The sequence below is a fragment of the Narcine bancroftii genome, chromosome 1 (assembly GCF_036971445.1).
Source record: "Narcine bancroftii isolate sNarBan1 chromosome 1, sNarBan1.hap1, whole genome shotgun sequence".
In the NCBI taxonomy this organism is placed as follows: Eukaryota; Metazoa; Chordata; class Chondrichthyes; order Torpediniformes; family Narcinidae; genus Narcine; species Narcine bancroftii.
The window spans coordinates 116439925-116466814 of NC_091469.1; the positions used below are offsets into that span (position 1 = coordinate 116439925).

At 40.0% G+C, this 26890-nt stretch overlaps 2 protein-coding genes across 3 annotated transcripts in view; both read right to left on the reverse strand.

Moving 5' to 3' along the window:
- The window catches only part of ccdc125 (coiled-coil domain containing 125), a 64176-nt gene extending 59375 nt beyond the window's left edge, over positions 1-4801 (reverse strand). Inside the window, exon 1 of one of the 2 annotated variants that reach the window (XM_069936545.1) lies at positions 4757-4801. The gene's annotated coding sequence lies outside the window, so the exon portion shown is untranslated. Of the gene's footprint in view, positions 1-4749 lie in introns of both variants that reach the window. The other variant, XM_069936551.1, reaches the window with a different exon arrangement.
- A 6295-nt stretch (positions 4802-11096) lies between these two features.
- On the reverse strand, positions 11097-26886 carry ak6 (adenylate kinase 6). Its single transcript, XM_069936573.1, has 5 exons — positions 26807-26886; positions 18002-18094; positions 17214-17272; positions 12425-12570; positions 11097-11359 (listed from the first exon to the last, which is right to left on the reverse strand). Exons 1-5 carry the CDS (start codon positions 26835-26837, stop codon positions 11170-11172), a joined length of 519 nt encoding a protein of 172 aa, XP_069792674.1. The 5' UTR covers positions 26838-26886; the 3' UTR covers positions 11097-11169.
- Between the last annotated feature and the right edge of the window lie 4 nt (positions 26887-26890).

The following is a 26890-nucleotide window of genomic DNA, read 5'->3' on the forward strand; positions in this document are numbered from 1 at the left end:
TGCAGCTGAAAGGAGCAGGGGCTGCCAGAGGGTGGGCTGATGACGTTGCGGTGACGTCATCAGCCATCAACTCCGTCCTGTAATCTGCAGTGATATCGCAAGACAAGAGAGAGCAGGGAATGAAGATTGCTCGTGTAAAGTGGGAGATTCCACCATAAAGCAATGGGGTTAGGACTCAACGTACATGCACTTTGGCTGTTCAAGTCATCACATCAATGGTTAATAGGTTGGGAAAGCACCCACGATGCACATCTCCAACTGTATTCTTTATATTTTTGAACGGTAGTATTTGGATTGCTGGTGGAAAAACAAATTACAGTACTCCTCATTTCAGATGTAAAACACTAGTCTGCAGACTCTGTGATTGCAGAACAAACAAAATGCTCGAGAAATTCAGCAGGTCAGACAGCATACTTCATACAGTAAAGATAAAGGTACATAACCAACATGACGGGCTTCAGCCTTCATTTCAGAGTCTGTGATAAACGTAACATCAAGTGTTCAAATTCAACATGTGCGAATCACGGGGTCATCATGTTGAATTGTAAAGGGTCCAAATGCAATGAGATCGGAAAACATTTGTCTTATAAAGCAGGTGCTTCGGACACGCAAACATGCCACACGAGTGGTATATGGAAGGAAAAAAATCTGATTCTTAGTTCGGCCATTTGTTTATTCTATTTTCTCCGCCATCGATCTTGTTTACTTGGCATCCAGCTGTGGGGCCCCTGCACCATCCTGTAATGAGGCAAGATGTTCCTCCATTTTCTATTCTTGATGGGTCATTTCAAAACACTTGTGCGCAAAAGTGCTGGAGAAACCCAGCAGGTCATGCAGCGCCCATAGAAAGCGAAAGGCAACCGACGTTGAGTCTGAAAAGTCTATTTTTTTTAAAAACTTTAGCTGAATTTTGTATTTCTCCAGTAATTTTGTCCCCTGCTCTAGACCTCAACATCTGCAGGTTTTCTTGTTTACGCTAATTCTAAACTGACCATTCCCAAAATTAAAACTTCAAAGCACTTTAGTTTTGAAAGTTAATACACACTTTTCCCCACACTTCCTTTCCCTGACCTTTAATTGAATGAGGTCGGGGTGGGATCCAAAGCGTGGGCGGGACTAGGCCATAGTCCCGAGGAGGCGGCATTCGCTGGTAGACGGCTATCCATCAACTGGCACGCTCAAGTGACAGAAAGGCGTCCACTCCGTGGTCACCTGAACATGCCAGCTGCACTCCCCCAGCCGCGACTGCTGATGCATGATCTTTGTTGGAACACCTGAAAGCACCTTATGAAATTTACCAGGATGTTACCTAAATTGGAAACTGTCTTATGAGGCAAGGTTAAGGGCTTTTCTCCTTGGAGTGAACAAGGATGAGAGGCGACTTAATAGAAGTCTACAAGATTTTAAGAGGCTTAGATAATGTAGACAGTCAGTACCTTTTTCCCTTTGGCAGAAGTAGCAAACACCAGAAGATGTCTGTACAAAATGAAGGAAGGAAAGTTTAAAGGAAACTTTTTTTCTTTGTTACAAGCCCAGAGGACTCCAAAACCCAGCAGCAATAAGAAATTCACCAAGACAAATGGCTACTTAAACAAAAGTTGCTTTTAATTTTCTTTAACCATAAAAACAGGATCAAACTTTAATTTATTACTATCAACTTAACTTAACCCCCTTCTAATTCTAAGCGCACATGTATGTAATGTGCGTATGTTCAGGAAAGTTCTTTGTTTCACAGTCCAATCTCACTTCTCCGAGTTCACCAGTATCAGGCAATTCTTATACTGTGCTCAGAATTCAACATTTATGAATTTCCACCAGGCTCTGGTGCTTAAAGGTAAATGGTTACCACTCAGGGAGGTTCTTGTTGGTTTCAGAGAGAGATTTGTTACAAACTGATTTCCTCCAGTCACTTCTGTGTCTTGCCAAAGAAACTTGCCACATCATGGGTTTTCCAAATGATAACCTCTTCTTCCAGAATTCCTCTTGCTTCCCTTATTTCAGGAGAAACACTAGCCAGCCATTTCCTCTTGTAAAGACTACAAGGGTTTTGAACAGGCTAAACTCAGAACTCACAACCCATCTTCAAAATGGGGTTTTCAACAAGCCTGCCAGCTTGCCATGTGGCAGCCTCAATTGCTACTGTAGAACTGACCTCTCCCACTGCTTGTAAAAACCAAAACTTCTTGCAGGGCTCCAAACCCAATCTTTGAAAGATCTTTATCAGCACTTAAGCCCAGCTATTTGCACCAGCTTTTGAAGTTCTTTCCCAAAGAGGTTCCATTGTCTTTGCAAAATCACTGGTGCCTGAATGTCTGTCTTCAGCAAAGCTCTTGCATTTTAAATGAGATGTGAAGAGCAAATATCTGTTTGTGAAGTGACCTACCCTCACCTTCTATCTCTTTTAAAGACATATTTATATATAATTTTTAAAAAAAACAGACTTGTGGGTGCCTGGAATGCATTGCCAGGAATGCTGTTGGAGGCTGGAACAATAGGGGCATTTAAGAGACTCTTAGACACGAATGAAAGAAGAATAGAGAGTTATGAGGTAGAGAGGGCTTTGCTTTTTGAGTAGGTATATATGGGTCAGCACAACATCATGGGCCGAATGGCCTCTGCCATAATGTTCTTTGTTATGTCTCTATTTCACTGCATAAAAACCTCTAACATTTCCATCGGTTTTCCTTCAAAAGCTCCCAAAAAGACCAAGCCTTGAAGAAAAATTTTGGTCAATCTTAATTTTTATTCCATATCTGAAATATTTTAAGATATTTTGCTTCTATAAAGTATTTAAATGTTCAATCTAATAATAATGGCTTAATTAATGTAATATTCTAATGTCTCTTCAAGACAATCAGATGCAACAACTATGTTCAAGAGGCATTTAGACACTTAAAAGACAAGATCATATTCAAATGCAGGGGGATTGGTGCAGATGGGCAAAAAGGTCAGCATCGACGTGTGGGCCAAAAGACCCATTTCTGTGCTGCACAACTCAATGACTTAATAAGTTATATTTCAGGTGGCTGCTCATCTATTAATTGGCATAACCTCATCATCAAAACAGTTCTGTGCGAAACACCCTACTTCATTACATATTTGAAAACAAGTTGTATTAGATTAGTGAACAGCATTTAATGAGATCATTATAGAAAAGCAAAACTGAATCAGCTGATTAAAAGTTTTTAAAAACAGAAATATAACCTCCACCACATTCAGTGACAAATGCTGAGAATTCTTATCATCTGAAACAATTTTTTGAATATTAATTCCTAAATTCTGTGATGTACTGACAAGTACACCAATATCAACAATTTCCTAACATTCAAGATTGATAAACATAACCATCCATATAAAACATTATAAAGTTGTGTTAATCACAATCGGTCACTGTAAATGCTATGCTTCACCTGGACAATGTATTGACCTCATACCACACAGCAGCAAGTTCTATTGGGGGAGAATGGGGGGAGAAGGAAGAGCAATCTCAGTGGCATTTGCTGGGGACAAGGGAAAGGGTGGAAGCCTTTTCTGATTTATTGATTTCCAGCATATGTATACTCTCCTCCCCACACCCTCCACAAACACATAAAACTTTTTCCTAAAACCTCACCTCCAAACCACATTCAGTGAGGATTGGTAAGAACATCTCCTCCACAATCTCCATCAGTACCGGAGCACAACAGGGCTGTGTTCTTAGTCCCCTGCTCTACTCACTGTACACCCTAACCCTATGACTGCATGGCTCAGTACAATAACACCATCTACAAATTTGCTGACGATACCACGGTAATGGGTTGTATAAAAAGGGGAGAAGAGTCAGCATAGGGAGATTGAAAACTTGGCTGAAGGGTGCACAACAATCTCACACTCAACTAAGGAGCTGATTGACTTCAAGAAAGGAAAACCAGTGATCATTGGGGTATCCGAGGTGGAGAGGATCTAAGTTCTTGGGAGTAACTATCTCGGAGGATCCTTTGTGGACCCACAACACTTAATGTCATGGTGAAGAATACATGTCAGCGCCTCTTCTTCCTCAGGAGTTTGCAGAGGTTTGGTATGACACCAGAAATTTCTACAGAGGTGTGGTGCAAAGCTGCATCACGGTCTGGTCAAGGGACACCAAGACCTCTGAGCGGAAAGCCCTCCAAAAGGTAGTACAGGCAAAACCCACCCCACGACTGAGTACATCTCCAGGGCACTGCAGCAATCAACAAGGACCCTCATCATCCAGCCAGCCCACTTTGTTGTGTTTACATTTCTTTCGCGCTTTGTTTTGAACGTCCATTAATTGGTAGTTGTGCCTCACCAGCGGGGGAAATGGATTTCAGGGTTGCATTCTGACCAGAAATCCCCTGCACTCTTTTCAAACAGTTGACCGCGATAAGTGGCGGACTGTTCAGCTGGTCCAGACTCTGAATGGAGCAACTCGGCGTCCAGCCAAGGGAGGCTGGGACTGACTGACACAGGTGAAGGCGATGCCGCTCTCCAGCCCATCCGAGCCCCATCGCCGGGAGAGAGACAACTCCTGGAGTGGGTGAAGCGGGAGCTCCAACTTTTTGAAGAACCCATTCTCCTCGTCCGGAACGAGTGTGAAGCAGCCGCCGGACTTGCTGCGCGCAGTGGAGGAGGAGGCAAGGACTCAATGGCAGAGCTCAGTTCCCAGCCGACCCGGGGCACGTCACCAGCCTCCCATCACCCCCCACCACGCTTCACTCCTGCCCGCTCTGATCAATCCCTTCAACGTACTTCTTACCTGCTCGGATCCCGGAAACGCTAATTCCAAAAAAAAATGGCCGAAATGCCAGTCACACGGATGACCCGCCCTTCAACGACGTCACATCCCGTCCGGAGGAGCGCGTCATTCCCTATTAAAAATCCTTTGGCCCTTTCTGTCTTCAAGATCTATTGAAAGCAAGTCCATCTGTTGAACCACTGTTCCCACATCCGAGATTTAAAGTTGTTTCTAAACTTCTCCCTCTCCCAAAGTATTTCCAGCAATTTGCTTTTAGTTCAGAGGTTTGTGAAATTTCGAGGAACCTGAAAGCGAGCAAACTCAGGGAAGGAGAGAGTGGACCTCCTGCACTTTCCAACTCCAGGACTGCATCTTACAACATTCAACATGCAGGACTTTTGACCTCAGATTGTTTCCCTGACAAATTAGAAGCCAATTCCAGGATGCTACACTGCATTTGTTTTGTTCAAATTATAGACACTGGCAACTCAAATAGGTCAGGATTCTAATTAGAGATAGCACTCGATCGCCCAGATTAATGAAGGGTAGCATCTCGACAAATGATCATGCAAAAACATAAGATGCAAAACATAAAGTTTGGCAAAGTACTTAATTTGTTTATTAAAATACCTAGTTCACCCTTGGAGTTTCACAGTTTTTTTTTGTTTTTCTAGCTTCTCCAGCACACCAACTTTCAGTTCAAGTCAATATTTTCATTCACAGGGAATTGCAGATGTGTTTGTACTATGGCTCCTCGAGATGGAGTAGACTTTAAAGGTTTATTAAGTGTTGATTTATATGCTATAATCAAGTTAATGGACCATTATTGTGCACTGACTGGTTACCCTTGCAAAGGTCTGCAATAATATCCACATTGTCCACAGTAATATTGCCACTAACAGAGCCAACACTGTCAATTTCCAAGTGTTTCAACCACACTGCTGCAAGATAATCAATGCTGAGGGTCTAATGGAACCTTGCCAAACACCTCCACTCCACCCCACATGCTAATCTTCAATCAGCCCAATGCAATAGAGCTATCTTTTCTGAAAATCACGCTAAAAGCATCTTCGAGTGTAACTAGATTGATCAATGCACGTTATGCAATGATTAATTAATTTTTTTTACATCAACTATATTTGACACCTGAAAAATTAAAAAAATATGGTTCTAATGAATCAGATTTGTGTTTTAAATGTGGTGATACGGTTGGAACTTTTTTTCATGCTATTTGGTCATATGCAATCTTTTTGGAACAAAATTCAATCGTTTTTAGAATATTTCTATAAGATTAAAATAGTTTTAGATCCAACAGTATTTTTATTGGGTAGTTTGCAACCTCTGAAAGGCTTGGGATTAGTTAAGTTCCAGCTTGCTTTTGTATATTTAGCTTTATCCGTAGTGAAAAAATGTATTGCTAGTAAGTGGTAAGATACAAATATGACTGATATTAATAAATGGCATAATGAGATGAAATATTGTTTAATAATGGAAAAAATTATGTACGTTGTGCATGATAATTATAATTTTTTATTAATAAGTGGCTGTTATACTCAGAATATTTACATTTCAATTTATACTGATTAGATATATTAATGTATATTTAACCATAACCATATAACCACTTACAGCACAGAACAGGCCAGTTCGGCCCTACTAGTCCATGCCGTAACAAATCCCCACCCTCCTAGTCCCACTGACCAGCACCTGGTCCATACCCCTCCAGTCCTCTCCTATCCATGTAACTATCCAGTCTTTCCTTAAATGTAACCAATGATCCCGCCTTGACCACGTCTGTCGGAAGCTCATTCCACATCCCTACTACCCTTTGCGTAAAGAAATTTCCCCTCATGTTCCCCTTATAATTTTCCTCCTTCAATCTTAAACCATGCCCTCTAGTTTGAATCTCCCCCACTCTTAATTGAAAAAGCCTATCCATGTTGACTTTCTCTGTCCCTTTTAAAATCTTAAACACCTCTATTAAGTCCCCTCTCAATCTTCTACGCTCCAGAGAAAAAAGCCCCAGTCTGCACAACCTTTCCCTGTAACTCAAACCTTGAAATCCTGTCAACATTCTCGTGAACCTTCTCTGCACTCTCTCTATTTTGTTTATATCTTTCCTATAATTTGGTGACCAAAACTGTACACAGTACTCCAAATTCAGCCTCACCAATGCCTTGTACAATTTCATCATAACCTCCCTACTCTTGAATTCAATACTCCGATTTATGAAGGCCAACATTTCAAATGCCTTCTTCACCACACCATCTACCTGAGTATCAGCCTTGAGGGTACTATTTACCACAACTCCTAAATCCCTTTGTTGCTCTGCACATCTCAATAGCCTACCATTTAATGCATATGACCTATTTAGATTTGCCTTTCCAAAATGTAACACCTCACACTTATCTGTATTAAATTCCATCAGCCATTTCTGAGCCCACACCTCCAGCCTTCCTAAATCACCTTTTAATCTACGGTAATTTTCCTCACTGTCCACAACACCACCAATCTTTGTATCATCCGCAAACTTGCTTATCCAATTCTCCACCCGTACTTCCAGATCGTTAATATATAACAAATAGTGGACCCAGGATCAATCCCTGAGGAACTCCACTAGTCACCGGCCTCCAATTGGACAAACAATTTTCTACCACTACTCTCTGACACCTCCCATCCAACCATTGCTGAATCCATTTCACTACCTCCTTATTTATACCTAATGCCTCCACCTTTTTTCCTAACCTCCTGTGGGGAACTTTGTCAAAAGCTTTACTAAAGTCTAAATAGACAACATCCACAGCTTTCCCTTCATCCCCCTCGAAAAACTCAATCAGGTTTGTCAAGCATGATCTACCCCTGACAAAAAGCAATCCCTGTACCTCCAAATATTTGTAAATACCATCCCTCAGAACACTTTCCATCAACTTGCCCACCAGACGTCAGACTCACGGGCCTAAAATTCCCAGGTTTACATTTAGACCCTTTCTTAAACAGCGGAACCACATGCGCCACCCTCCAATCCTTTGGCACTACCCCCGTGGCCAGTGACATCCTAAATATCTCTGTGAATGGCCCCACTATCTGTCCACTAGCCTCCCTGAGTGTCCTTGGGAATATTTTGTCGGGTCCTGGAGGTTTATCCACCTTTATCTTTTTCAACACAGCCATCACTACCTCCTCGGTTATCCTTATATGCTTCATTACCTCCCCACTATTTTTCTTTACCTCAACTGGTTCAATATTTTTTTCCCTAGCAAAATCATTCAAAATTTCCCCCATTTCCTCTGACTTCTCACTCAGCCTACCCTCGCTATCTACAAGGGGTCCAATTTTATCACTCACTAATCTTTTACTTTTAATGTACTTATAGAAACCCTTTGGATTTATTTTTACTCTGTCTGCCAAAGCCTCTTCGTGCCTTTTTTTGGCCTTTCTAATTTCTTTAAGATTCCTTCTACACTCCTTGTAGTCCTCCTTCAAATTGTCAGCTCCCTGTTCTTTATACCTTTTGTACACCTCCCTTTTTCTCCTAACCAAATTTCCAATATTCCTCGAAAACCAAGCCTCCCTATGACTTCCAGCCTTTCCTTTGATCCTCACTGGGACATAACTACTCTGTACCCTCAAAATTTCTTTTTTGAATATCCTCCATTTTTCATTTACACCCTCACCTGAAAATATCCTGTCCCACTCAATACTCCCCAAATCCCTTCTTATTCCTTCGAAATTTGCTCAGAACCTCAACTTTAGGCCCCTCCTTGCTCTTCCCTAAAACTACCTTAAAATTAACAGAATTATGATCACTAGACCCAATTGGATCTCCAACATTAATGTCTGATACCTGACCTAGCTCGTTCCCTAACAGGAGATCCAGTATTACACTGTCCTGAGTCGGTTCTTCTAATTGATTCAGAAAACAATCTTGAACACATTTAATGAACTCTAGCTTTTTTAAAAAAATATTTTTTTTTTTTTTTTAAATCGCACTTGACAATAAGTCATGACACATACCATTTTCCACCTCAGAAAATGATACTGAAATTCATCAACTTTAAGTTTTTCAATGTAGCCTTTCATCAAAGAATGTTTGAAAAATATGCCTCACCTTATCTTCATTTACAATCTTCACAATGCATCTTTTGTATCTTTACTTCTTCCATTCCCAATCCTGTGAACTTTAAACCATTATCTGACATTTAAACTTTCCTAACAAGACTTGAGATTTCATTCCTTCCTCTCCTACTCACCTTCTTGACAATTTAGATATTTGTGCTTAAACTTTTTCCAGTTCTAATGAACCGGTCACCTGAAAGTTAACCCCCTTCATATTTAAAAACAAAATTCTAATTTTGTGCACATGAACAGTACTGTAATTTCTTTATAGCTTTCAGAAGACAATTATGAAGCATTAGCTCTAATTGTCTGGATGACAGCAGCTCCAACAACACTCACAAGAGCTTGGAATCATTCTGATCAGCCCACTATATTTATTTTGTATTAATCACCCTATAATATCAGTTCCTCCTATCACTGCCATCGACAAAATGCACTTGAGTTAGTTAACCATAATATTTCAACAGCATTGCACAAGCTCTCCCAGAAGTGTGTACTACCACATGCAGGTTCCATTGGATCCCCATTGGATTAGCTCCCTGTTCTTTTATTGTTGTTGGATGCACATTATGGAATTCTCTGTCCAAAAGGAAAGCTATTTTTCAAAAAAGCTCAGGATATTTAGGGATAGGGAATAAATGCTGGCTTTCTGTTTTTCCAAAAATAAGTCCAGGAACATAATCTAAAACAAGAAACAGAGTCAATGGTAATACACAAATGCTTTGGAGAAACTCAGCAAGTCACACAGCATCCAGAGAAAGAAACCTGATGAAGGGCCCAGGCCTTAAATGTTACTTACCCTTTTCTTCCTATGGAAGCTGTGTGATCTGCTGAGTTCCTTCAGCACGTTTGTGCATTCCAGTAACATAATGATATTTCTATATTTATTTTAGGTGGAAAGGCTTATACCCTGTGCTCTGATGTAACGATCATAAAATGGAGTGAGTGAATTACAGTAAAGTCCTTAATACACAAAGAAATATGAAATTAATATAGTCTATTTTCTTCCAACTCATTTTATAGTTGAAAATTATCCCTGATAGAGGGAAATAAGAGTCTGCAAATGGTTGGTGGGACTGATTAGAGGAAGCTGCAGATGGTTGTATTCTATGAATTATATCTTTATATTGTCAAGAGTAAGATTCAATTTGTCATGGCAATTTCAATCTCTAATTAAAAATTTTTCCTTGTTGAAGTACTCATGGTTGTAAATTGAATAAATAGATTAAAGTGAATCATAAGTACACTAGTTCCTAAATAAACTTGGTCCAGTTGACTTAACAATACTTTGAAATAAGAGTGTCTAAAGTGACACCCTTATTATTTATCAAGAAATAACAATTACATTTAGAGATTAAATTACAAAAAAAATACAATGTTCTGCATCATAGTTTTTAAGCTTTCAAAATTTTTCAACTTTTCTTTAGATATTTGTATGAAATGACCAAGTACAAAATACTAAATTTGAATGAATGCTCAGATAGTATAAAAGTTTTAAACAAAGATTTTGTCACCAATATAACATTTACATAAAGTTAATATTGTTTTTCAACATCCAGGTGTATGTTACCAGCCAGTTAAATCAGACAGAATAATGAGTTTGATGGATCAAGTGTATCCATTATATATGCCACTGAGCTCAAGTTTGATCAGAAATGGTGGGGACCATCAATGAAGACTTCAATTTACCCACATCCTCCAAAAATAAACACTTCGAAACAAATGGTACTTACAACAAAGCAAAGCTCTGATAGTACTGCCCCGAAATACCCGTTTCTATTTTCAGCTGAGGTCTAAGAAATTCGACTTAAACTCTAACTTCTAATTCAAGGGACAGTACTACCCAATGAATAATGGGTGAAGAATTGGTTAGTTGAGCCAATATCAGAAAGTTCACTATCATCAATCCCATTATTTCAATATGTACAACCAAGTCCTATTGTTTGGTTTTCTCATTTTTAAGTGCATTTACCCAAGAGAGTCTATTTAGTTTCTTCAAAACAGATAGAAAGTGCATCAGTAAATGACAAGTAGTGTTTTTTTTAAATCCTTTACCAGCTTCAGCAATATTGACTTGCACACCTTGGTTTAATAGCAAAATCATGTGCAATAACTAATATACAATTCTGTCCCAAGATACTTAATAAATACATCTCTGTATTGCCCAAATGATTTTTTTAATGATTTCTACTGCTTAAAATACCAGTTCATTTCCATAATGATAATAATAATTGAGAAGCAGCTATCTCAGCATATTAGTTTTTATTCGTGCCAGCAACCCATCTTCTAAACACAAGACGCTCCTTAATTGCCAGCATTTAATTGTGATCTTTCATCCACTGTTCGACCCACTGTACAATCTGTTCTACGTTCCTTTCTAGGTCCTCAGGTGTGTTGCTGGGTAACTGATGCACAATCTCCTCTCGATATGATTCCATTGCTTCTTCATAGATGGTCTGGAAAATCTCACACTGTAAGTTGTCCTGAAGTTTTTTCCCACTGTAACCCCTGAATAATGATAAATTAAACAATGACTTTCACGAGCACCTTTTTTGAACATTACATAGTTTCATTAATAGGTGAAAAGCAACACGAATACATCAAAATGCATCATAAATAACTCCTTTTATTAGAAAGTAAAATACAAAATTATAGTTTAAAAAGGAATATTTTAATTAATTTCAAGATCATGTTTTCTCAAAATAATTTAACCATATATTTCAATTAATTATAAAATTGATTTTACATGGGTAATTAAATATCAGATATTGGTCTATATCAGTCAAACTTTATCAGTCCCACCAACCATTTTCAAACTTTTTCTTTCCACTCACATACCACCTTAAGTAATTTCTTACTAATCACAGAGAATCTATGGCATAGGGATTACTTAAAGTGGTTTGTGAGTGGAAAGAAAAAGTTTGAAAACCACTGGTTCAGACTAACAAGTGGCAAACTGAATTCTTAACCTAGAATCATTCAACCCTGTCACTTCAGTATGGAATCTTCATGATTCCATTATAGGAAGGTGGATCAATCAAAATATTTATCAAACACTGTAAATTTTCCTTTAATCCAAATGGAACAGCATGAGCAATAGCTGTGAAGATATTAGTTACCACTTTGCCTTCCAAACCGAATAAATCTCACATTTCTAGATCTATTAGTTTCAACTGTTGAGATGAACATAATTCAGGATTATCTAATCTATGACATGTGAATTGATCTTTCTTAATTTGAAAAATAATTGCGCATCAGGGATTTTGCAATAGCAAAAGGAAGTGTTAAACAGATAATTTCTAATTAATAACCCCAAAGATGTACATGTGGATATTGAGTTAAAGCAAAACTTGGTTGTTCCATACATTGAATTAATTTCTTCTGACAATTGTTATTGTGCCTCACAAATAAATAGTGGGGCCTCTGGACAAAGTACAAGAGGAAACCACTGCCACATCCTTGTCTCACTTTTCTCAACAGCATCCTGAAGATCAGCTCACCTAACGGGTTTAAGAGAATTAGCACCAAGCAATTTTGGAAACAGCATTTTAGATAAATAGACATGCTCAATACCTTTTTTCCAATCTGTCATATAGAATTGAATTATCTGTTCGAAGAACAAAGACAATGTGGAACCAGCGCTCTGGGAAGAAATCACACCCATGGTAATCCACAATTACCCCACCTTCAGTCATCTTATCCTCCAGTTCATCAACCACCTGCAAATCAAATTCCATTAGGAGGAAGTTTTCTGTCAATATAAAATGGAGATTACATGCACAAAATCTCTCCAAATGCAAACAAGAGGATCATTACCAGTTCACCCCAATTTGCAATGAGCAAACGCATGTTCTAAACAAGCCCAGCCAATAAAGTGGTTTATTCAAAAATGTTCAACAGAATTATGGAAAATGCATCACCACAGATCCACAGGAAACTGAATTGTCACAGCCTCAGTTAGGGTTCAAACTAGAGACATTAACCATTTTAGTTTTGTTAATGCTTTACGTTTTATGGAAAGTGATAGTGTTACGAGCCCAGAGAACCCCAAAACCCAGCAGCAATAGATATTCACCAAGACAAATGGTTACTTAAACAAAAGTTGCTTTTAATTATCTTTAAATATGAAAACAGGATTAAACTCTTAACTTATCACTATTAACTTAATTTAACCCCCTTCTAATCTAAGGGCACGTGTATGTAATGTGTGTGTAAGTTTAGAAAAATTCTTTGATTCACAGTCCAATCTCACTTCAAATTCCTCCAAGTTCACTGGTTGCAGTTAATTCTTATACTGTGCACAGAATTTAATATTTATAAAGATCACCAGGCTTTGGTGCTTGAAAGGTAAATGGTTACCGCTCAGGAAGGTTTTTGTAAGTTTTCAGAGATTCATTGTACGCTGACACCCACAACTGATTCCTTTTTTAAAATCAGTCACTTCAGTGTCTTGCGAAGAAACTTGCCCCATCAGGGTTTTCTAGATGATAACCTCTTTCTTTCAGGTCATCACAGAGTTCCTTTTTGGAAATAAATAGTGGCCATAGTAACAATTGTAGAGAGGGTTAGAGGCAGAAAGTTAAATGTGAAAGATCTCTGAGATGCACTTGTTTCAATGCAAAGAGTGTGGTAAACAAGGTGGATGAACTAATGGTGTGGATTGACATGTGGCGTTATGATGTGATAGCAATTTGTGAGACATGGTTGAAGATAGGTTGTGACTGGCAGTTAAATATTCCGGGATTTTGCTGCTTTAGACGTGACAGAATTGGCAGGGCACGAGGGGGAGGTGTGGCGTTGCTTGTCAGGGAAGATATTACAGCGGTGCTGAGGCAAGACAGACTGAAGGACTCATCGCGAGAGGCTCTGTGGGTTGAACTAAAAAATAACAAAGGTGAGGCTACAAATAAAGGGGTATATTATAGGCTGCCAAAAGAGGATAGGGAACTGGAAGGGAAATAGCTGAAATAGAGATGTGTAGTCGAAATAGGGTTGGGATAGTTGGGGATTTCAATATTCCTAACATTGATTGAGAAACACAATCAGTGAGAGGACAGGACGGCTTAGACTTTGTACAATGTGTTCACGATTGCTTTTTACAGCAGCAGTTGAGGGGAGGCAGTATTAGATCTATTGTAAGGGTCGGAATAGAGCAGGTGACAGAAGTGTGCGTTGGTGAGAACTTTGGTTCCAGTGATTATGGGTCCATTAGCTTCAACTTAAATATGGAAAAGGATAGGTCAAGTCTGAGGTTGAAAGTCTTTGAGTGGGGGAAGGCCAGATTTGAAGAAATGAGAAAGGATTTGCAGAAAATTATATGGGCTGATCTTTTTTCTGGAAAGGATTGAGGAGATTTGGAGGGTATTTAAAGAAGAGATATTGAGAGTACAGGATCTTTACGTGCCAGTTAGATCGAAAGGCAAGGCCAAAAGCTGAAGAGAACCATAATTTTCTGGAAAAATTAGGAAGTTGGTTCGGGATAAGAGGGGAGCATTTACTAAATTTAAGAAGCAAAAAATGGATAAGATGTATGATTATTACATAGATTGCAGAAAAAACCTGAAGAAGGAAATTAGAAAGGCAAAAAGAAGGTATGAGGTGTCAATAGCTGATAAAGTAAAAGTGAATCCTAAGGGTTTTTATAGATATGTGAATAGTAAAAGGAGGGTTAAGGATAGAATAGGACCGCTGGAAAATGAGAACCGTGAACTGTGTGAGGAACCATATCAGATGGAAGAGATATTAAACGATTTTTTCTCATCTGTGTTCACAAAGGAAAAGGTCATTGGACTATGTGAGATAAGTGAGGCAAATGGCTTAGTTATGGAAAAGGTAGGGATTAGAAAAGAGAGGGTTTTGGAGCTGCTAGGGTCAGTAAAAGTGGATAAGTCTCCTGGTCCTGATGGGATTTTCACCAGGACATTAAGGGAGGTCAGGGAGCAAATAGCGAAGCCATTGACAGTGATTTTTTACTGATCACTGGAGGAGGGTGTGGTGCCGTGGGATTGGAGGGTTGCTAATGTAGTTCTGTTGTTTAAAAAGGCACGAGGTGTCGGCCAAGTAATTATAGGCTTGTAATCTTGACTTCGGTGGTAGGGAAAGTTATGGAGGTTATTCTTAGAGATGGTGTGTATACATATTTAGATAAACAGGGATTGATCAGGAGCACCCAGCATTGGTTTGTGAAGGGGCAGTCATTTTTGACGAACCTTGTTGAGTTTTTCGAAGAAATGACAAGAAAGGTGGATGAAGGTAGGGCAGTTTATGTAGTCTATCTGGATTTTAGCAAAGCTTTTGATAAGGTTCCACATGAAAAGTTAGTAAGGAAGGTTCAGTCACTAGGGATTAATAGAGAAATAGTAAGATGTGTTCAGAGGTGGCTGGAGGAGAGACAGCAGAGGATCATGGTGGACAACTGTCTGTCAGGATGGAAACCTGTGACGAGCGGAGTGCCTCAAGGATCAGTGCTTGTTACTCTGTGGTTCATAATTTATATTAATGATTTAGATGATGAGGTGGTTAACTAGGTAAGTAGTAAATATGCAGACGATAGAAAACAGGGGGAGTGGTGGATAGCGAGGAAGGTTTTCAGGGATTACAGATGGATTTGGTTTGTCTGGAAAATTAGGCTGAAAGATGGCAGATGGAATTTAATGTGCAGAAGTGTGAGGTGTTTCATTTCAGAAAAAATAATCAAAAGACATATTTAGTAAAGAGGAGAACATTGGGGAATGCACAAGAACAAAGAGATCTTGGAGTTATTGTGCATCATTCCTTGAAGATGGATTCCCATGTTGACAGGGTGGTTAAGAAGGCATTTAGTATGTTAGCCTTCATAAATCATAGCATAGAGTATAGGAGCTGGGAAGTGATGCTGCGACTGTTTAAAGCATTGGTGAGGCCAGGTTCAGAGTACTGTGTTCAGTTCTGGTCTCCAAATTATAGGAAGGATATAGATAAGGTGAAGAGGGTGCAGAGAAGATTTACAAGGATGTTGCCTGGCTTAAAATACCAAGAGTAAAGAGAAAGATTGAAGAGGTTAGGACTTTATTCAGTGGAATGTAGACAGTTGAGAGGGGATTTGATAGAGGTGTTTAAAATTATGAAGGGAATAGATAGACTAGATGCAAGTAGACTCTTCCCCCTGAGAGCAGGGGAGGTTGAAACAAGTGGACACGTTGAGGGTCGGGGGCAAAATTTTAGGAGAAACTTTAGAGGATGCTTCTTCACTCAGAGAGTGGTGGCTGAATGGAATAATCTTCTGGAGGAAATAGTTGAGGCAGAGTCAATTCTTTCATTTAAGAGGAGGCTGGATATACATGGATAGGAGGGGGTTGGAGGGTTATGGGCGGAGAATAGGAGGGGGGGATCTAGCAGAGTTGTTTGAGTGAACCGGCGTGGACTTGAAGGGCCGAGATGGCCTGTTTCCATGCCATAACCTGTTATATGGTTATACAAGGCTGATGCCCCACAGTGAAAATCATGAAATAATATTCAACATGCAGATGAAAAGTGGATAGAACAAACCAGAGATAACCTTGTTAAAAAATTTGTTAAAAATCATCATATGTTGAAGCTTAAAACTCACCAAAAATAAATAAAATAACAAAAATTAAACAAAACTTTAACTTCAGGTTTAACTCCACTGAGGTGGTTGTACAATAGAGACATTTAAAAGACAGACAGGTTCATGATTGCAAGAAAACTAGAGAGTTATGGGTGAGAAGGAGGGAAGGTTTAGATTGATGAGTAGGTTCACATAGGCCAGCACAACATCGTGGGCCAAAATGGCCTATACCAGTGGACTCAACCTTTTTCTTTCCACTCACATACCACTTTACGTAATCCCTATGCTATAAGTGCTCTGTGATTAGTAAGGGATTGCTTAAGGTGGCATGTGGGTGGAAAGAAAAAGTTTTGAAAACCACTGTTTTAATCATATCTAATTGACTCATTATGTGCACAGCTTCATAACTCCAAAGGAAATGGGCTAATAACAATTTTTCTCAAGCAAAATACTTCAGTAGCAATTGGGTCTAGATTCTCACCCTTCCCATTCACATCCCACCTTAAGCAATCCCTTACTAATCACAGAGCACCAAAGGCATAGGGATTATGTAAAGTGGCATGTGAGCAGAAAGAAAAAGGTTGAGAACCACTGGCCTATACTTTGATGTTCTATGAAATTAAGGAAACAACTGAAAAGTGTTTTATGATTTTGCATTCCAAGCATATGCAAATAAAGTTACATTTGAATGTGAATAAATCAGCCCTTGAACAGAAAATAAATGGACGAAAGAATTCAATGCATTCAAAAATTTTCAATTTGTTTGAGAGCATCATTTTAGACTACAATACTCACCCCATCTTCATCCAGAAAGGGACATGAATATTCTTCATCAAAGCCTTCATAAAGCTGACCTTGGTTTTAAAAAAAATTAGAAAAATTGATTTACATCTCTCTTTTGACCAGAAATATCAATTCTGAGAAAACCACAGATAAAATCACAAATATTAAACACAGATTGATACACAGAATCAGGAAAAATACCACAAAATAGTTCCATCACTTTCCATAGATTTTTCAAAATCTAAATGCATGATGTCTCTTTTTTGTCAAGTTTAAAGAAGAAAAACAATCAACAAAATGAAAGAAATTAGGCAATTGCTTCAAAAACCAATTGTGTATTTCTGGACAAGCATTTCATCACTTTCCACTTTCACTAACATTTGGCAATCTAAAATTACAGATTTGATCAATATCAAAGTTAGTACGTAAAAAGGGTAACAAAAACATTAAAAGCAATTTGCCCAAGTATTGTAAATTTTTTCCATAAATTATGAAAATTCAGTGGAAAGTTAATATTTTAATTTAATAAAGGAGCTAAATTATGATAAACAACATTCACTAACACTAGTTTAATTTGCAGAAAATTAGTTAAAGCTTGAATACATTTGTGTTGCAATATTAATCTCTCTTTTTAACTAGGTTTTGCAAGGATAATACTGTTAAGAGATATAAATTTTTAAAAATAGATTGCTGTCAAATAGTTTAATAAATGAAGCATACAAAATTCAGGTAAGATGGTTACAAAACTCTTATCCAGTAATTTGCTGATTAATATTTTCAGTGTTTCAATTCATCTTCACCTTCTTTTGCAAGTTCGCCCACATTCACATACGTCAGTCCAATTCTTTCAGCTAACTCTTTACCAAGGGTGGTTTTTCCAACACATGGAGTGCCTGCCAGGACAGTAAAAATAACCACTGTTGTGACCGATTGTTAAACCATCTGTGTGGAAAGTGAGCCTCAGCAAATCCATTCTTGGCGCATACCTTGACAAAGGGCTCAGGCTCAAAACGTCAGTTACCCATTACATTGTCACAGTCGTGTACTTAACTACCTCAGGAGTGGTGCCTGTCACCACTGATGATATGTGATGCAACGAACGGGAATAATAATGTGCATACACAGTGCATTAAGCGTCAGTACACAGGTGATGGATCTCGGACGCAGAAGGAGAGTGAGAGCATCAGAATCACCCATGTGGTGGAGTGCCAATGAGAAGGTCAGAGGGGTTTGGATGGGTGGTCTTTGGGGAGTTGAAGAAGGCAGTGTAGGATCTTAATCAACTCCTTATTTTTTAAAAAGAATCGAGTGTATTCTTTAATTGTGTGGAAACTGGGTAACTCAGAGCTGTTACAAGTGGCGATCCCGTGAGTTCATGGCACTTTCCAGTTTAAAATGGATAGTATTGAGAATAAACCCCTTACAGGAGCAGGTCAGGGAGGTCAAATTGAAGATACTCCCTCCCCCCCTTTTATTAATAATGCTCTGTGTGGATCACGATTCTCGATGCGCGTTTCTCCGCCCCAGGTGAGTCAAGTCAGAAGATGAAATATGGTTTACTTGTGGCGTGTCTTCCAGAGCAGATTGCCTGTGAAGTGAAGGATGTTTTAGTGCTTCCAGATGATAATCTCCCAAACAACATCATTAAGGCTGCTATTCTGTGGCGCACTCAGCCACTTAGGGAGACTCATTTTGCCGAATTACCAGCTGATAACAGCCTAGGCAATAGGCAACCGTCACAGATGTTGAGGAGATGGCATAGGCTAGCTGGAACAGATCCTGTTAAAAGAGGATTTTTGGAAACAGAGATTCCTCCAATGTTTACCTCATCGAGTTCAAGGGCATTTGGTGAGTATCTTTCAAATGTCCACCCTTGATCAGTTGGTGGATCATGCCGACCTAGTTATGTCCATGACCTCCACAATGGAGACAGGATTGGCTTCTTCTCTTAATCAGCAGGAAAGCAGCAAACAGATAATGGAACCTTTCATTTGCCCTTATTTGTATGGGATGTTGGATTATGGACAAGGACCTGCTTGCCATGTCAAAGCTCTAAAGTCTCTAGACACAAGAAATCCAAGCCGGAGGATTCTGTTGTTCCAGATTCCCATTTCCATCACATGCACCTGGACTTGGTAGGCCCATTCTGACATCCCAGGGATATACTTATCTGCTAATGTGTGAGGACTGGACTATTAGGAGGCCATTCCTGTCACTGACATATCTCCAGATGCGGAGTGAACTTTTGCCCATGGTTTTCCTTGATGTGCATACTGCTGTTATGGCAGATCTTGGATGTTCAGCAGCAGAGTTACACTGACCTTGCCCGATAAGTTTGTGAATCCAAGTCCAGGGACAATGCTCGATGATCTGGCAAGTTATGTTGATTGTCTTCAGGAAATACATGAGATTACTCCAACCTACTCCTATGCAACATGCGTTGCCTGCAGTGTATGTGCCAAATGATTTACGACGCTGTACTCATGGGTTCCTCAGACATGTTGCTGTTCACAAACCATTTCAGCCCATTTATGATGGTCCTTTTCAGGTCTTACCATGCCACCCGGAGACTTTTGTGATTGACAGGAACGGAAAAAGCTGACACGGTTTCTATCAATAGATTGAAGCCGGCGAACATTGATGGTCCGTGTTCTGCATCGGGGCCAGAGTCGGAGGACTAGTCGCACCCCGCCGGATGGACTGTACATCATTTTTCTTGCAGTATCATACAATGTTAGCCCAAACTGTCAGCAAGGATAGTTCCAATAATTCAGCTCCTTGCATGGCTTGGAGGCTGAGAGGAGGGAGAGGGCTGTTGTGGTCGTGCACTGACTTGCATTGGGAGAGGTGACAGTTGCTGCTGACGACGCAAGCGAAGTGACACGCAGGAGTAATAGTGCACATGATTGGGTATGTTAGAATATGGGTGATGGATCTCAGGAGGAGAGTGAGTGAGAGCGTCAGGATCACCAGTGTGGTAGAGAGCCAGTGAGGTCCGAGGAGTTGGGTTGGGTGGTGTTTGGGGAATTGAAGAAGGCAGTGTAGGGTTTGAAGAGAATAATTACTACATTTTGTGCTGAAAGAAATGAGTGAGTGTATTCTTTAATTGTGTGCAAACTCGGTAAATCAGTGGCATTACAGCTTCCTATGGATGCGTCATGACCTCCTAAGTTTCTCCAACATTTTTGTGTATTGCCCTCAAGTATAGTATGTTCAAGGACAATTCTTGAGGAAGAAAATTGCTGTCTCTCCATGTGATCCTTCCTCTCCCCCACCACATGCTTTTAAATCTCACCTGTGGCAGTCATTTCCCCAAATTGGTATGCCATAAGTGCTGTGATTGGTAAGGGATTGCTTAAGCTGATATGTGAGTGGGAAGGTTGAGAACCACTGCTCTAGACCCAAATGTTACTGAAATATTTTGCTTGAGAAAAATTGTCATTGGTCCATTTCCTTTGGAGTTATGAAACTAATAAGTCAATTAAACAGTACGATTAAACAGTAGTTTCAAACCGTTTTCTTTCCACTCAGGTACTACCTTAAGTAATCCCTTACTAATCACAGAGCACTTATGGCATAGGATTGCTTAAGGAGGAATGTGAATTTAGGGGGGCAGTTTGAAAACCACTGCTCTACTTTAACCATTAGAAATAATCAGTAAATGAAGCATGCAGCAAGACCAAGTTACCATTCAGGCACACAAGTAGTGAGAGATGAGTAAAACCAATATGAAAATATGAGAGATGAAGAAAACTAGTATGGATATATGTGTAATGAATCAAGCCAGTATGAATAGGATAAGGGTAGATAATAGAATGGAAGTAAAGTTAGTCTGAATAAGATAAGGGTCTTCTATCCAGCAAGTTCCGCATTTGTAATTAGTAAGCCGTAGACAGAATTAGCAAGTTCTACAGATAAGAGAATGTTAGGGGGGGGAGGGTACCTCTACACTGAAATGAACTGTATAAAAGTTGGGTGAGCCCCAGTATGTGTGTGTATTCCCAGGGTAAGGGGAAGCACCCAACTTTGCATTGTTGTATAATAAATGTTCTTTGTTCTCAATTTTTGTATCGAGCAAATTCTGTTTCTCACAGTAGCAAGTAACATTTGCACCTCTAAAGTACCAGCAATGACCAGCTTCTAGGAGAGGAAGTCTAACCATCTACCTTTCATTGAATGAAGCTGAATCATTTGCTGTTACATGTACCACAATCCAGTGAAAAACTGTGTCTTGCTTGCTATACAGGCAATTCAATTTATCCTTGAGGACAAAAGGTAGTACAAAAATAAAACAAAAGTGCAAAATATAGTTTTACAGAGAAAAAATAATGGTCAGATAGTGCAAAAGCAGTATCATTTTATTAGCTTCAATTTACAAGTAAGAGGTCCAGTCAATAGCAGAACTTTATTCGAGCTGCACAAAATTAAGAATGGCATTAGCAGGATAAAGAGGCAAAACATGTTTTGCTTATCAAAGAGGTTGATTATTTAAGTTAATTAATGAAAAAATTGGAGACAAACTGAAGTTAAAACAATTACCAAGTACAGGGTGAGTATTGAATTTGTTTCCTGAACAGCAACTGGCAAATGAACATTTAAAAAGGACAATAAATAACCTCCCTAACAACTATAATTTTCAAACTTACTTTTAGTTCCTATTCAATTTATCTTCACCCTTTCCTCCACCTCAACACTTAAGATAATTAATTCCACACATTTACCTCTGTCATCTCCTGTCTTGAGAACAGTCAAGGACTGGCACATCTCAAGGATGTGTGCGTAGCCCACTGCTCTACTCTCTCTTCACCCATGATCCTGTGGCTAGGCTCAATTCCAATGCCATCGATAAATTTGCTGGTGTCATCAGCAAATGTGATGACACCACAGTTGTTGGCAAAAATCACAGACAGCAATGAGGAAGCACACAGGAGTGAGAAGGATTAGCTAGTTGAATGGCGTCACAACAATAACCTTGCACTCAATGTCAGCAAAATTAAAGAATTGATTATGAACTTCAGGAAGGAAAAAAACAGGAGAACACATAACAGTCCTCATTGAGGGTTCAGCAGTGGAAAGGGTAAAGAACTTCAAATTTGTGGTAGTTAACATCTCTGAAGATCTATTCTGGGGCCTTCATGTCAATGCAATCATTAAGAAGGCTTGCTAATGGCTTTCCTTCTTTGGGAGTTTGAGGAGATTTGGTATGTCACCAAGACTCTTGCAAACTTCTTCAGATGTACCATGAAGGGCATTCTGACTGGTTTTATCGTTATCTGGTATGGAGATGCCAATGCACAGGACAGGAAAAGGCTACAGAGAGTTGTGAACTCAACCAATTCTATCATGCGCATTAGTCTTCACTCCATTAAGGACATCTACAAGAGGCAGTATCTCAAGAAAGCAGTCTGTATCATCAAGGATGCTCACTACCCAGGCTATGCTCTCTTCTCACTGCTACCATCAGGAAGGAGAAACAGAAGTCTGAAGACAAACACCCAACAGCTTCTTTCCATCCACCATGAGAATTCTGAATGGACAATGAACCACAAACACTACCTCATTGGGGGGTTTAGGGGTTAAAAATAGTTTCTTTTCTTTTAGTCTTAGTTTTTAGTTGTCAGGGGGAGATTTTGAGATTGGTATTGTATTAATTATGTTACTTTGTATTTGTATTACTTCGTTTTGTATTTTTTTTGTATGTGAATTACTGACTTTCTTTATATGTTAAAATTAATAAATAAAGTTTCAAAAAAAAAACACTACCTCATTTTTTTCTCTTCTTTTGTACTGTGACAGATAACATTATATTTTATATTGTATATAAATGTGCCTCACTGACAAAAGACAAAGGAGGAAAAACCCAACACCCAACCCCAACCAACCAATTTTCCCTTGCAACCGTGTCTGCCTGTCCCGCATCGGACTTGTCAGACACAAATGAGCCTGCAGCTGACGTGGACATTACCCCTCCATAAATCTTCGTCCGCGAAGCCAAGCCAAAGGAAGGATATAAATGTGCTTTAAAGGAGATAAATTATGGCAAGTATTTTAGTGTAGGACACAAAAACATACAAAACACTTAACAAAACAGATCTCATTTAAAATGCCAGAGCTCTGCTCAACCCAGACAGTGCAGGCTCCAGGTGCCTTTGCAAAAACTTTGAAGGATGCTTATAAGGCCTTCACAAGTAGGTGTTAATTGGATATGCTGTGGAGTAATGGATTATTGTTTTGAAAAGCGACAGATGAACTCAGAAAATTAGGTCTGGAGCCACAGTCCGTCTGAAAGAAATTGGCTGTTTGAAGAGGGTCACGAGTGAGAGTTCAGTTCAACAGTTAAGCAGCAGCAGCTGGGACTAGAACATGACAAGCTTGTGGAAAAAACCCATTTTGAAGACGGGTTGTGAGCTCTCGTCAACGTCCTTGTGGTCCACACAAGAGGAGATGGCTGGCTGCATAATATTTCACTTGAATTAAGGGAAACAGAAAAGGAACTCTGTGGTGACCTGAAAGAAAGAGGTTATCATCTGGAAAACCCTGATGGGGCAAGTTTTTTCGGCAAGACACTGAAGTGGCTGATCAGAAGGAATCAGTTGTGGGTGTCCAATAAGCAACAAAAACCAACAAGAACCTTCTTGAGCAGTAACCATATACCTTTTCAGCACCAAAGCCTGGTGAAGATTCATAAATGTTAAATTCTGTGCACAGTATAAGAATTGTCTGCAACCAGTGAACTTGGAGGAATGAGAAGTAAGATTGGACTGCAAATCAAATAACTTTTTTTGAACTTACACACACATCACATACTTGTGTGCTTAGAATTAGAAGGGAGTTAAGTTAAGTTAATAGTAAAACGTTAAAGTCCGATCCTGTTTTCATGTTTAAAGATAATTAAAAGCAACTTTTGTTTAAGTGAACATTTGTCCTGGTGAATTTCTATCCCTGCTGGGTTTTGGGGTCCTCTGGGTTCACAGTAGTACTAATTTTTTTTTTAAATACCAATTTTGCACCTGTAATACTGCCGCATAACAAGAAATTCCATGACACATCTTCATGATAATAAATTCTGATTTTGAGATGGGAGGAGGTAGTGGGGAAAGCTGCTTTAGTGAGTACTTTCACATTTTCTGTTGCAAAAACAAGGGCCTTGCAATGGTCAGCCATTTCTTTTCCACCCCTGCACTAACACATATTTGGCCATGGCCTCATGTACTGCTAGATTGACCACATGTACAAATTGTAAGAATGACACCTCTTATTCTTTCTTGGCAGTCTCCAACCAGACGCCATCAATATTGACCTCCAATTTATAGTAACCCCCAACCCTCATTCTCTTGATTTCCTTCCTCCCACTCCCCCAGCCTCTTCTCTTCCTTTCTCCTATTTCAGCCCTTTCCCATTCACAACACAACACCTCTGAACTTCAACGAGTATGGAACACTTGACTTTTCATCCAACTTTTGTGCTTTGTCTGTGTAATTGTAATTCTTCCCAAGTCTTGGAGACCTCCTCTCATACCCTCCAAGGACATATATTTCTGCCAGATTTGTCTGTTTTCCAAGGAATCCAACCGATTGAATTCCTAAAAATAGGCATCTCACAGTCTAAACCAGTGGTGTCAAACTCAAATTCACAGAGGGCCAAAATTAAAAACTTGGACTAAGTCGTGGGCCAAACTAAGTATTTATTGAAAATTTTCAACAACATCTGCATGTTTTCTCTTCTTTCAACATATGTAATGTTAAACTTTTTCTTATTAAAATAAATGTTTAATAATAGTTTTGGTTAAACTCTTTCCAGAAGAAGCATTAACAAATGAGAAATAAAAAATTCAATAAATAATATTTCTCTATAGCTTTTCTTCTTCTTTGGCTTGGCTTCGCGGACGAAGATTTATGGAGGGGGTAAATGTCCACGTCAGCTGCAGGCTCGTTTGTGGCTGACAAGTCCGATGAGGGACAGGCAGACACAGTTGCAGCGGTTGCAGGGGAAAATTGGTTGGTTGGGGTTGGGTGTTGGGTTTTTCCTCCTTTGCCTTTTGTCAGTGAGGTGGGCTCTGCGGTCTTCTTCAAAGGAGGTTGCTGCCCGCCAAACTGTGAGGCGCCAAGATGCACGGTTTGAGGCGATATCAGCCCAATGGCGGTGGTCAATGTGGCAGGCACCAAGAGATTTCTTTAGGCAGTCCTTGTACCTTTTCTTTGGTGCACCTCTGTCACGGTGGCCAGTGGAGAGCTCACCATATAACACGATCTTGGGAAGGCGATGGTCCTCCATTCTGGAGACGTGACCCATCCAGCGCAGCTGGATCTTCAGCAGCGTGGACTCGATGCTGTCGACCTCTGCCATCTCGAGTACTTCGACGTTAGGGATGAAAGCGCTCCAATGAATGTTGAGGATGGAGCGGAGACAACGCTGGTGGAAGTGTTCTAGGAGCCGTAGGTGATGCCGGTAGAGGACCCATGATTCGGAGCCGAACAGGAGTGTGGGTATGACAACGGCTCTGTATACGCTTATCTTTGTGAGGTTTTTCAGTTGGTTGTTTTTCCAGACTCTTTTGTGTAGTCTTCCAAAGGCACTATTTGCCTTGGAGCTCCTTTTAAATGTATTTTTTTTTCCACAAGCCAACAAGTCAAAAAAATAACAACTTGCTTCAATGAAAATCCAATCTTTCAACTATGAACAGTCCAAAGTTAACCAAAGAAAATATTAATCCAAGCTTAGCTTGCTACACTGTGATTTACTCTGATGCACCTGGGTCTAAAGCAGATACTTGGCATCTCTTCGTAGATGCAAGTTCATCAAACTCTGGGGTCAGAGTTTGCCTCCCCACCTGTATTGAAAGGTCCTGTTTTCTGTCTTTCGTTTGGCCATTTTTCGTAAGTTAGGCGACAGGTCGCAGATGCTAATGAAAGTAAAGAGAGGAGGTGGGGGCGATTAGCGGGCTGACGGGCCGGCGCCAACGCATTTGCAAAGCATTCTGGGATTTGTAGTATTAGCTGTGCATGCGCTATACTGGCGCGGCGGCCAGCGGGCCAGCTCTAATACATATTTGATATGATCTTGCGGGCCAAATATAATTATATCACGGGCCAAATTTGGCCCGCGGGCCTGAGTTTGACATGTGTGGTCTAAATATTTCCTTCAGAGTCAAGTTTTAGATTTTCAATGTTGTGAAGCTGGGACGTCAATAAGGTTAGGCACAAATGTGTTGGTCAAAGTGCAGAAAAATGCATGGACATCATGAGAATATTACACCCCTCCCCCCCGAAAAAAACCGGAATAATGTTTACAAAATATAGCCAAGAATGATCCTCTGAAAAGATTCATCCCATTCACACATATTACAAAATACTATAACAAAAGAAATGCCAAGCAATATGCAAATAGTAGACTCAGTGCAGCCCCGTCCCCCCCCCGTCCCCCCCATCTCCTACCTCATGCCACCCTCCCCACTTCATGCTCCCCCTTCCTCGTGTCCCCCGCCCAGTCCCCCCGATTCCCCCACCTCATGCCACCCTCCCCACTTCATGCTCCCCCTTCCTCGTGTCCCCCGCCCTGTCCCGTCCCCCTATCGTGTCCACCGTCCCCCGTCGCCGCTCTCCCACCTGACAGCAGAATATTCGGCCGCTTCTCCATAGTGCAAGCACGAGTCCCTACTTCTCAGGGGCCTTCGATTGACAGTGGCCGTC

Coding starts and splice junctions, on each gene's coding strand:
- ak6 (XM_069936573.1), bottom strand. CDS start 26,837: ATGGAGAAGCGGCCGAATATTCTGCTGTCAG. Junction 18,095..26,806: donor GCCGAATATTCTGCTGTCAG/GTGGGAGAGCGG, acceptor CTGTCCTGGCAG/GCACTCCATGTGTTGGAAAA. Junction 11,360..12,424: donor TATGACAGATTGGAAAAAAG/GTATTGAGCATG, acceptor ATCATTATTCAG/GGGTTACAGTGGGAAAAAAC.